At 49.6% G+C, this 12,083-nt stretch overlaps 1 protein-coding gene across 1 annotated transcript; it reads right to left on the bottom strand.

Annotated features, from left to right (window-relative positions):
- Window positions 1–510: 510 nt before the first annotated feature.
- FOXG1 (forkhead box G1) lies at window positions 511–2,990 on the bottom strand. Its single transcript, XM_047863458.1, has one exon. It carries the CDS (start codon window positions 2,915–2,917, stop codon window positions 1,442–1,444), a length of 1,476 nt encoding a protein of 491 aa, XP_047719414.1. The 5' UTR covers window positions 2,918–2,990; the 3' UTR covers window positions 511–1,441.
- Window positions 2,991–12,083: the final 9,093 nt, after the last annotated feature.

Below are 12,083 nucleotides of genomic sequence, written 5' to 3'. Positions count from 1 at the left end.
ACTGAAGGGCTCTGTGTGTCTATATATATATTACATATGTGTGCATTATATTTACTTCTATCTAGCCATATACATATATTTATTTATAATTTGCCAAATGCTATAAACAAGATACCTGAAACAAAATATATAAAAAGTAAGCATTCTATCAACTGATTTGAAAATAAACACAAGGTAAATAGCTATGCACATAAAAGTAAATTATTGGTTGTTTTTTCTTTTTTTGCTGTATATCTACAGAAACTTGAAGATTATCAGCTGCAAAGCCTATACTTTCTTTAAAGCTAGTGTTTATTAAATAGGCCTGCTCCTTGTAAAATTTGATTCCACAATGGAAAAAAATACTATTTTCATTTTTAAAGTCTCGGTTCAAATGAAAGGAGCAGTTAAATTTTAGGTGGCTGAAAAAGCCTTTTGAATTCCCTAGAACTTTAATGGTCTTTTAAAAATTAGCTCTACTTAATAAAAGAGACAAAAGTATCAAGATATATATGAATTTAGCCTATTTTTTATTTCTGTGTGTTCATAGTAAACATTTTTGTAAGTGACAAACACGGGCATATGACCACAGTATCACAATCAAGAAATTTTAAGACAACATTAACAATCACTCAAATTGATGCGGCATTTGCGCAACACAGGTTACATATTTGCAAGGTTTTACCTATAAGTACAATAGGTATTAACATTTCACTACATTTAGAAAAAATAAAAGTGACCTGTTAGTGACCACATACATCAAAATATACACAACACAAACTGAAGGCAATCATTAATTTTGTCCCCTTCCGATTCATTTGAATGGGCAGTGCTGCCAACTGAAACAACTTTCCTTTTTTTTTTTGTTTTTTTTTTTTTTTTGCTTTGTTTTTTAATACTTAGCATACCAAGTGCATTTTAGAACCCAATCTTTGGTCTAAAAGTAAACAAAAGAAAAAAAAAACCAGGTTTTTAAAGAAAAGGACAAAACAATAAATGGCCAAAATAATTTCTTGGGCACCTTTACTACGAATGCTTCTTAAATACAAATTACAGTTTAACATTTTAAAACTCTCCCCATAATTTAGGTTGTTCTCAAGGTCTGCGTCCACCATAAAGATCCATGATAACTTATAATACTGCACACATGGAAATCTGGCGGCTCTTAGAGATAGACTTGTCAGGTTTGAATGAAATGGCAAAGCAGTCACTATTTAGATACACATTCTACTATAATTTTGACTTCCAAACCTTATATTCTACAATGTATTCTCCCCACATTGCACCTCGCTGACACTCCACACCTTGTTAGAATAATAAACAATCCTAAAGACTGAACAAACGTACAGAAATGGGGGGGGGGGGTGGGGGCTTAATAAAAAATACCTGGACTTATTTTTTAATTATCATTTACAATGCAAATGTGTGTAAAACGTTCACTTACAGTCTGGTCCCAGGGATGTTAATGTATTAAAGGGTTGGAAGAAGACCCCTGATTTTGATGTGTGAAATAATCAGACAGTCCCCCGGACAGTCCCGTCGTGAAACTTGGCAAAGAGGGTCTTAAAGACTCACAGGGCAGGGTCGAGGGGGCCTGCGGAGATGTGGAGGACGACGCGGCCCGGGCGCTCATGGACGTGCTGCTCTGCGAAGTCATTGACGGGTGCGGGACGTGGGGGAAAAAGTAACTGGTCTGGCCCGCGAGCAGGTTGACGGAGCAAGGGTTGAGGGAGTAGGTCCCGGAGCAGGGCACCGACAGGCCGCAGGGCACCGAGGCAGCGAGGGCGGCGGCCGTGAGGTGGTGCGTGGCGTACGGGATCTCCCCGTTGACCAGCCGGTCCACGCTCAGGCCGTTGGCCGTGGAGAACGAGTGGTTGTTGCCCAGCGAGTTCTGAGTCAACACGGAGCTGTAGGGCATGGGGTGGCTGGGGTAGGCCGACGTGGTGCCATTGTAACTCAAAGTGCTGCTGGCGCGGGGGTGGTGCAGGGACAGGAAGGGCGACATGGGCCAGTAGAGGGAGCCGGCGCGGTCCATGAAGGTGAGGCCGGTGGAGGTGAGGCGCGCCCCGCGCTTGAAGGCCAGCTTGGCCCGCGACGTGGTGGAGCGGCGCCGCAGCTTGCCCGTGGTGCCGCCGATGAACACGTCGTCGCTCGACGGGTCCAGCATCCAGTAGTTGCCCTTGCCCGGGTCGTCGTAGTGGCGGGGCACCTTCACGAAGCACTTGTTGAGGGACAGGTTGTGGCGGATGGAGTTCTGCCAGCCCTGCTTGTTCTCGCGGTAGTAGGGGAAGTTCTTCATGATGAACTCGTAGATGCCGTTGAGCGTGAGCCGCTTCTCCGGGCTCTGCCGGATGGCCATCATGATGAGCGCGTTGTAGCTGAACGGCGGCTTCTCGTACTTGCCGTTCTTCTTCTCGCCCTCCTTGCCCCCCTCCCCGTCCTTGCCGCCCTCGCCCGCCCCCTTCTTCTCCTCCCCCCCGGCGCCGGCGCCCTTCTCCTTCTCGTCCGGCCCGACGGGCGCCAGCTCCCCGGGCCCGCCGCCCGGCTCGCCCTTGCCGCCCAGCCCGTCCGCTTTGGCCCCGTCCAGGGCGGCGGCCGGCGGCGGCGGCGGCGGCGGCGGCGGGAGCAGCAGCTGCTGGGGGCCCTTGTCGTCGTCGGCTGCCGGGGCGCCCCGCGCCTGGGGGGGCTGCGGTGCCTGGGGCGGCGGCGGCGGCGGCGGCGGCTGCTGCTGCTGCGGCGGCGGCGGTTGCGGGGCGGGCGGCGGCGGGTGGTGGTGGTGATGGTGGTGATGGTGGTGGTGCTGGGGGTGGTGGCTGTTGTGGTGGCCGTGGCTCGCGTGGTGGTTGTCGTTCTGGACCGCCTCTGGCACCAGGCTGTTGATGCTGAACGAGGACTTGGGGATCATTTTCACCTCTTTCCTATCTCCCATGTCCAGCATCACCCAGTCGTCGGGGGGGAAACGGCGGCGGCGGAGCGGGAGCGGGACAGCGGCGCGGCGGGCGGCTGCGACCGGTGGGTGCCGAGCGGGGCGCGGGCGGCGCGGGCGGCGGCGGTGGCACTGAGCGCTCCGGCAGCAGCGCAGTTGGACCGCAGGCTCCGGCGCTGGCAAGTCATGTAGCAAAAGCAGCAACCACCCCTCAGGAATTAGAAGAAAAAAAAAAAAAAAAAAAAAGGAAAAGAAAAAAAGAAAGAAAGAGGAAAAAAAAAAAAAAAAAGAAACAACCACCGCCCCGGGGGTGAAGCTCCCTCGCTCCCAACTCTACTTCTTGGTCTCCCCCCCACCCCCCGCTCCCCCCCCCTTCTGCTGCTTCCTCCTCCTCCTCCTCTCGCAGCAGCAGTCACAGCAGCAGCAGCAGCAGCCCAAAGGGGGGGAGAGCCGGGCGGCGGGCGGGCGCGTCCCGGAGCGGCCGCGGCGAGGCTGGGGAGACAGCGATCGAGGCGGCTATAGCCACAATTAATTTTCCGAGCTACAGGCGCACACTAGGGCTGTAAAAAAATTTTTGGTTTAACCTTTCCTACCGCTGGGCCAATCAGAGCCGGCGGCGTGCGGGAGCGTCTCTCCTGCCGTCGACCAATCGGCGGACCCGGGCCCACCCACCCCCGCCCCGCCCGCAGGCTCCCGCCCCCTCGGCGCTCGCCTCCCCCTCGCCGCGGGCCTGGGCCTCGCGGCCGCGCGAAGCCGCGTAGGGATACGCCGCCGGGAGCACGCTGCGCCGCGGCCCTTCGCTGCGCCCCCTCCACCCGCTCCACCCCGCGGGTCGGCTCAGCCGAAATCCCCCCCGTCTTAGGGCAAATAGCTCCCGTTTCCGGCTGCCTTCTCACTGTATTGGGTCGTTTTCGTTTGAGCGTCAATATGGGTCGTTATTGATTAAAGTTTGTATTCAATGTTATTTTTAAAAGCGGGGGGCGGCGGCGGCAGCGGTGGTGGCGGGGAGAGTGGGAGTGCAGGGAGAGGATGCAAGGAGAGGGCAGGAAATGGAGGAGGAGGAGGCGGCGAGGCGCCACTTTCCCGAGTCGGCCCTGCAGGCCCGGCTCCGGCATTTCTGGGTCCGTAGGAAAACTGTGCCCCTTGTAGGTAACACTGCAGCGAGGCTTGGGATGGCTGGGGAGGGAAGGCCCACCCCTGGCGTGGGGAGGGGGGGTGCCCTACACCTTGGGGGAGGAGGGTCTGGAGGAGGTTTGGGAACGGAGGGCTGAGGAGGAGGAAGTGCGCTGGCGAGCGCGGGGCCAAACAGGGGTTACTTACTCGGTTCCTGCGGCCGGGCGGCGGCGAGCTCGGAGCTCGGGCGCCGCCGGGAAGCCGGGCCTGGGGCTCCTGGCGCTGCGGCGGCGGCGGCGGCGGCGGCGGGCGGGGGCGGCTCAGTGGTGGGCGCCTACGATAGCCTTCCGAAATGAGGGGTGCTCAGAGAGAAAACAATACCAAACAATCTCGAAATAAACCAGGTAACACATGCTATGTCTATGTGCCTCTTCCTTCCCCTTCTCTCCTGCTCCAGATCGTCGCTCACACGCTGGGTGACTCGGTGTCGTTTTCTCCTTGCCGCCGCTCCAGCGTCTCCTCAGCTTCTAATCCGAATTGGAAGCGAGTAGCCGCGAGCGATCACCCTGGAAATGTTTCATTTTGCTTGTTGACATTGGAGGGAAAATAAGGGTGGGCGGCTATTTCTTTCCGTTGTTTTTTTTTTTTTTTTTAAGCCTTCCTGTTTTCACTCCCCTCTTTTCTTTTTTTCTTTCCGTTTCTCAAATGCTTTTGATTTGTGCGGGCCTCAATGCTGAAATAACCGCATGCTGAAGCCAGCCCTTTCCCACCCTGAGTGCAGATGGAAGGCAACTAGAAGCCTTGGGTGCGTGGGTCCCACACTCCCAGCTTCTTGGGCTTTAGAACTGGGAAGGTTCGGTTGAGGGCTGAAGTGAGTGGGGAGATTGTGATTCGGGGGCTTTAAAAGGATCCCGTGGCCAGGGGCAGGGCTAAGGCCCAGCATTTCCCAGGGATTGGAATTTGGTGCGGAGCACACTGATCAAAGGCTGTTTCATCCCACATGGGTACGAAACATACCACATTTTACGGAGGATGTAGCCCTACAGACGAGGGAGGTGGAGGAGAAGCATAAATGAGACGCATTTTTCCCCCTCCTCTGTAAAATAAATAATCATAAAACATAAACATTTACTCACTTTGATAAACTCTCAAACTGGCAGGTTTAGTATTTAAGAAAAGGAAGGAAGAAAAAACGATGCCTACGTGTGTTGTTAAAGTTCAGTTCTAAAACGAAGAATGCAATTGATGAAAACAAGAATGCTCAGGTTAATGTGGAGTTATTCCACTCTCCCCACCCCACTCCCTACCTTGAAATCCCGAGGAAGAGAGAGAGAGAATAAACTCTGAAGAGAAGAACAGACCATTACAAATAGCTAGTGATTTTTAAAATATCTATTACGAATACCAAAAAGAAACCTGGAACATTGGATTAACCTCATCTACCCTTCTACTATACGTATCCCACCCCTATTTCTACATATTTCCTTCCTTAAGCTCTATTTACATGTGGGAAAGTTCAAGGGTCCCAGCTATCAACGTTGGTAGTGGCATGGCCCCAAACATTGACTTCTAAGCTCCAATTTCTTAGAGCCGGGTGAGCTAATGGGCTTTGTGGACCGTTTGGAGAGCTCTGTGAGCCTTCCTCCTTCTGCCTGCTTTCCTCCTTTCACTCCCCTCCTCAGGCCTGTTATTCCTACTTTTCCTCAACTCACTTTCCTCCCTCCTCCCCTCTTCCTCCCTCCTGCTGCTCGCACCCCCCCTCCTCCTCCATCTATTCCTCTCCCTCACTCCATTCCTCCACCTACTCCTCCCCGTTTCTCCCCCCACAACCCCCCTTCGCATCACCACTTATAATGGCACACAAGGGCTCCCTCTGAGGTGGACGGCCCGGTACGTTTTCGTAGTCGGTCTAGCGTGAAATGATTCGGTGTAACCGGATTCTTGGGAAAGGACAGGTTACGTAAACATTTACTGATGTGGAGTAACTATACTATTTGTACTCTGATATGCAGGAAGGAAAGTGTTGATTAACACAGAAGAAAAAAAAGCGAAATTAGCTGATTGCATGCTCATAAGTGCAAGCTGTCATTGAACTGCTTTTAAAATAGACACAGCTGGGTGTTTGTGTTGAAAAATTTCTTGTGTTTTTGCTAATACTGAAATAAGCATGATTTTGTATACCAAACATTTTCAGATCATTAAAATTTGTAATCTGTGCTGGTTTTAAACACAAAGAAAAGAAACAGAATCATTTCGATGTAAAATTTGCTGATATTATATTAACTCAATCAGGTCTGTACAAATTGTGCATTGTGCCTCCTAAAATCTGTTTGATCAATTTAATACACAAAGTGCCAAACGTGGGTATTGTTTGTTAACATTGGACATTTTATTCAAATCTGAGCTCAGCAGCAAAGTGGAGGGGCATTCCTTGAATACAACACCAGCACTGACTGATGAATTTTTAATGTTTTAAGGTGTTTCTTAGGTCAAAGCTGAGTGTGCATTGTTTTGTAATCTTGCATAAAAATTTAGCAGGTGAAAATAAGTTTTTCTTTTGTTTACTTTCAAAAAGCAAAAACTGGGGTCTGCTAATGAGAGCTGTAGTAATCTGGTCTTATGTGCCATGAGCTGATATTGACTGGGAAAATATTGTGCATGCAAATTAAGAATGTGTTATATTATTTTAAGGGTTGCATGGATGCAAGTTTCAAAATAGGATATTTGTGTAGGAATAGATTACAGTTTAATATAATCACTCTAAAGATCTAGTCTCCCTAATGACAGAGGTCATTTGCAATTTGGGGGGAAGTGATTTTTATGATTCTTTTAATAATTTTAATTGGACTTTATGGTGAGATAGAGTACTGTATAATATATAGGTGTGGGGGTAGGCTTGTTCAACAAAACATGCAGTATTTACTCAGCAGCCCACATTTGTCTCAGCAATGGCTTCTTTTTAGAACTGCTACTAGATGAAATGGAGGGGGAGGGGGTTCTTGGGCAGAGCATTGTGCAAGTTGAAAGTCCCTGGGTGGAGCTTTGTAAATCCTACTGGTCAATTTGGGTGCAAATTGGATTTGAAGGGCTGCCCAAGTCCACCTCGGGACCTCGGTCCTAAACACATGAAGCCCCAATTCTGTATTTCCACCTCAGTCTCTGTGATTACTTTCAGAAGACAGAGGGCATCCAGTGGTCTGAGATCTAAAACAAATTCTGTATCATTCTACTAGTTTCTCATCATTAGCTTCATCTTGATCTCTCACACACAAACATCTATAAATGTGCACTGTTGATGAATCAAAGAGAAGTCAGAGCAAATGTAATTTTCTGGTATATACAGGGGTAAATATCTTTCTTTCTCTGTCTGCAGTCCCTACCCCACCACGTCCCCCGAAAAGAGGACAGGCCTCATAAAGAGTGAGCAGTCCCAACAGAAGACTTGCTTGGGATATGAACTAGATGATTTCATGTCTACTTTTAATTAATAACCAAGGCACCACAGCCTATTGCATCTGAGTAGGGAGCAGCACATTTAGTTTTTCCATTTGGCGGTGTTACATTAAGTCTTCTTTAAGGGCTTTTTCCCCCGCTTTCTGTCGTTTTTTTGCACTTCTTTTTTTTTCCCCTTAGTATCTGCTGGCTAAAGGAGGGAGGGCCATTTTTACCTAAAATCCACTTTGCTTTTGGCTCCCTGGACAGAATGTCCTTGGAGTGGCACCAAGCTCTGGCTAAAGCTCTCTTCCTGCAGATGCATAGGGAGTCCCTGACCCCGTGACGTTTGGGAACAAGTGGAACTCGTGCAGAGGCATCCAGGTATTTCCAGAGACTGACGAGCGAGGTCTGCAATCGCTTCCTAACAGCAGGTAATGGTGCTAACATTTAGTGATTATAAGTTACTCTTTAGCGTCTTGTATCCTTGTTCTGTGGGTTTTGGTTACAGGTTACACGATTAGGTTTGCGAGAACAGTAGTGAACTAAACTTCTCAGTAAGAGGTCTTCACACCAGGGAAGTGTTACTTTTCTGCAGCAGCCCTGCCTCGTCACTCATTAGGGAGCTGCAGGTTGTCAAGCGGCTGCTGTCAGCACGCACGCGCGCACCCCCAATACCTCCGGGGGCGCGCACATGTGTGCGAGCCTGTGTGTGTGCGTGCGCGCGCGCACACACACGCGCGCGCGCGCGCACACACACTGCACTAAAACTAAATTAAGAAGCCGATGATTAAGACAAGCGTCTACTAGGCCTGTCATTTCAGCATCCTTCCATCATAACATTGTGGCACAGGCAATTTTGCTTGAGAACCTCGAGAAAAAAAAAAAAAACTATGGGAGAGCCTCATATTTGAGAGTCGAAATGTTAAACTGGCATAAGCTATCGAAGCTTTGGAAGTGAGAAAGTCCAAGGTAAAGGAAGAAGAAGAAGGCCTGAACAGAGACCCCTGGGACTCCCCAGGCAGGTTTTGTTTTTGTTTTTTTGCCCCGTCAGAGGTTTCAGGCTCTCTGAAGGCAAGTGCATATTCATCCAAAGGAACTGCAGGAGATCTGCGACAAAATACACTTCGGGAGTAGCTTCTTCCTAATATTACCCTCTGGAGAGCGAAACACAGAGATCGACAATGCAATAGTGTCACCCTAGGGTCGAAGGACTTTTAGAAAGTCTCTCTGAACCTTTCAAATATTCTACACATTTTTCATAAATATGAAATGCCCACTACCCCTTACTTGTTTCCCATTATTTGCCAGCCTGGTCAAGACCTTCGAGGGTAGACACTTTTCAGGAGTTGAGTCCCTGGTAGTGTGAGGTGAGGGCAAGCATGTTCCATTTCTTGACCTGATCCAACTGGGAGAAATGATCCCACACCTTTTTGGGCAGACCCGCTGAGAGGTCCCTTTTCTCCTCTAGTTGCCCTAGGAAATGGCACAGCTCATCCTTCAAAGGGTTCAGGAAACGCTAAAGAGAAAGACAAAGAGTTGGAGGGGGGATGGTACACGAGTATGATGGAGGTCTTTAGCTTTCACTCTGGAGTCTATCTGAAAAGGGAGGAATTGCGATTGGGCAAAAGTCAGCACACAAGATAATGGATTTTCCATCAGTGGGACACCAAAAGAGGGAGAAAAAGAAAGATTTCATAAATATATATCAGGCTGAAAGAAGAACTTCCAGGCCTCAAAATGCTGAGTTCCTAACTATCCTGTCACTGTTCTCCTTAATTAGCTGGAGCTTCAGTTTGATTTCCCGTAGAAGCCTGAATAATCTACTTTGGGAAGTGTTCTAGAGTCTTCCGAGAATGTGGTGCATCCACTCTGCTCTATTTTGAAGCACCCTTCTAAAGGCCCTCCATACTCCAGTCGTTGTGAGGGAAGACGGATGGGTGTTTGTTACTCAGTCTCGGGTTTTAGGTGGTCAACTCTCAAAGGTACACGAGGAGCACTGAACAGCCCAAAGTCCGTATTGGAGAGTGATGAGTGTGTGTTGAGAAAACACACTCGTACCTACTAACAGTCTGTGAAGGAATGGGGGAAGAGAAAAAACTGCAAGCGCTGGGGTGGGCAGGCCAGGAGGCACGCAGAGAGCCCTCCCATCACAAAGTCCCTCTTCTCCTGGGGAAAGTCAAATGGGAGAAAGCAAACTATTTGCTAATCCAATACATCACCTCCCTTTCTAAAACCCCAAATGGACAAACCAATGAGCCCGTTTTGACTTCCTGCCTACCTCATACCCACCTGCCTCCTCGCTCTCGAACTGCGGTTCCCGAAGATCTTCCTCCTCCCCCCTCCTAACAGCGGTGGAGAATCTATTGGAGCTGCGTTTCCCCAAAGGTCCGGATCTTCCCCCTCCCCCGCTCACGCCCCTAGAGGCTGTACTACCCTGGCAGTTCCCGGAGAGGACGGTCGCCGAGTCCCGGCTCCCGGGCCCGCGCACCGCTCCTCCCAGCGCACACCCGCGCGCCTGCCCCGCGCTCCTTTGTCGCTGGAGCCTGCCGAGCGCAGTCAAGCTTAGAGGACCTGCTTTTAGGTTTCATTTCCGGATTTTCCCCCCTTACAGTTACCTTTCCAGACGAGATGTCTCGTGTTTGCACATCATACCGGAAGCACACACACAGATCAGTATTTTTGGGCTAAGAGGTCATCTGCTACGGTGAACGCGGAAAAAAAAAAAAAAAAGAGAGAGAGCGAGAGACCAGTTGATGGTTTTAAGCCTATTATTTGTATAAAGCACAGATCCGACTTAAAAGACTAGGGTTCGTGTAGGCGAAGTTAATTCGCATATTCAGTTACGTGTACGGGATGTTGAACCCAGTCGGGGAGGGCAGTTGTACCCCTATTTGTCTTCTGCCCTTTGGAAGAAGCCGCGCGCAGGGAGGAAAGGAGCGGCCAGGGTAAGCTAGACGCAGAATGGCGTCAGGAGCAAGTTCCCGTTAGCAGGGGGAACAAACCCACCAGACCCCCCGTTTCAGAATCTACAACAAAGGTAGTGCGGGGGGGGGTCACTTTTCTTTTAAAAACAATCCTAGATTCTTGTTTACCAATTTCAGTATCTTCCTCCTGGGTTTGTCCTAAGGCACGAAGGAGATCAAGTACTGTTCATGAAAAAAGCCCAGCCGGCAAGTTTGCCTCGTGAGCGTGTGAACTACGAATCGCCACGGCGAAGAGGTTTCTTTCTTTCTTTTCCTTTTTATTTCTTTTTTTTTTTTTTCCCTCTCACTCTTTTCTTTTCTCCTTGGGGCACGAACTTGTTCGATAAGACAGAGGAGGCCACGAAGCAGCGGAAACGCTGCAAAAGCCCCAGCTCCTTTGGAGAGCAGCCTGTGAAGCTGGCAGGCGGCGGCCGCGCGCTGTCTAGGAGCGGAGCGACGCCGCACTCGCTGCGAAGCTGTCCTAACTCCTGCCGCGGCGGCCGCCGGCGACACCCAACGCTGCGCTGGGATCGCTGCCCAAGCGGCCTACCCTTTGGCCTTGGAGTAAACAGCCCAGGAGATGAGAGAAACGGTCCCTAATTGGGCTGAGCGTCTGCTCTCCAGCTCGGAACACTAAACTGGGCTCGCGGGTTTTCCCGGAGGAAGTTGCAAGCCCGACCACAAAGCAAATGATGGGAGACACTAGATTTTAAACAAGTCCGGAGTCACACACGAAACGTTATTTTTCTCATTAATTAGAAGTAGTTCCCTTTGCCTGTTTATATGCACGCGCACGCAATTGATCACACACCGCGATTTACTCGAAGAATGCTTAGGTATCTTTAGCACACACTCTCCATTCTTTGTCTCCTTGAACATTTTCAGCTGATAGTGTGGCTGGTTGGGATCAATTAGCACTGGATTTTGCCCCAAGATTGCTCCCCAGGGCGGACAAATGGAGCCAACTCATCTCCCGCGTTGTTTTTCGCCCACGTGCGTATCCACGCCAGGGCTTTAGAAGCAGTTCAAAATCCCCAGCCTTGGTTTCACTTGATTTTGTTGTTGTTGTTGTTATTGATAAATATTGGGTCATACACAAGGCACTTGTCAGAGCCTTTGGCTCATTCTCGCAGCTGCAGCTCCTAGCGGGGCGTTTGAGCCGTGTCCTAGGAACTGGAGGGATTTATTGGGAGAAGAATTGCACATTCTCTGCTCCTTCACTTGCAGAGATGGTCTCTTAAAATCCTATGTCCTGTCTGCCTGCTGTCACGTTTGTTCTTGGTTTGTTCAGATATGTCAACACTGGGTGGATGCTTGTGTCTTTTAAGTGTATTTTTTTTTAATTGAAATTGTCTTTAAAAAAAAGGAGGAAGAAACTATCGATCCCAGTTCTCTAGGTGTATCTGAAACGAAGGAGAACGTAGGCCAGTAGATAATTGCAATTACGGCTGGGTCGGGGTTGCCGGGTGGTGGTGGTTGGGTAGATTGGACATTTGGGGGTTGTGTAATTGGAGTAATGTATACAGTTTATCTTTTGGCTGTGCTGTGCCTCCTCTTTCCCTTGATACATATTCCACATAAACTGAACCCATGGTCGGCTTGTCTTGGCATGTTTAAAGCTCCAGACACCCAGCAGTATCATTACAGGAAAGAGACAAAACCCCAAA

The sequence above is a fragment of the Prionailurus viverrinus genome, chromosome B3 (genome assembly GCF_022837055.1).
Source record: "Prionailurus viverrinus isolate Anna chromosome B3, UM_Priviv_1.0, whole genome shotgun sequence".
NCBI lineage: Eukaryota > Metazoa > Chordata > Mammalia > Carnivora > Felidae > Prionailurus > Prionailurus viverrinus.
This window is presented reverse-complemented; position numbering and strand designations above follow the sequence as displayed.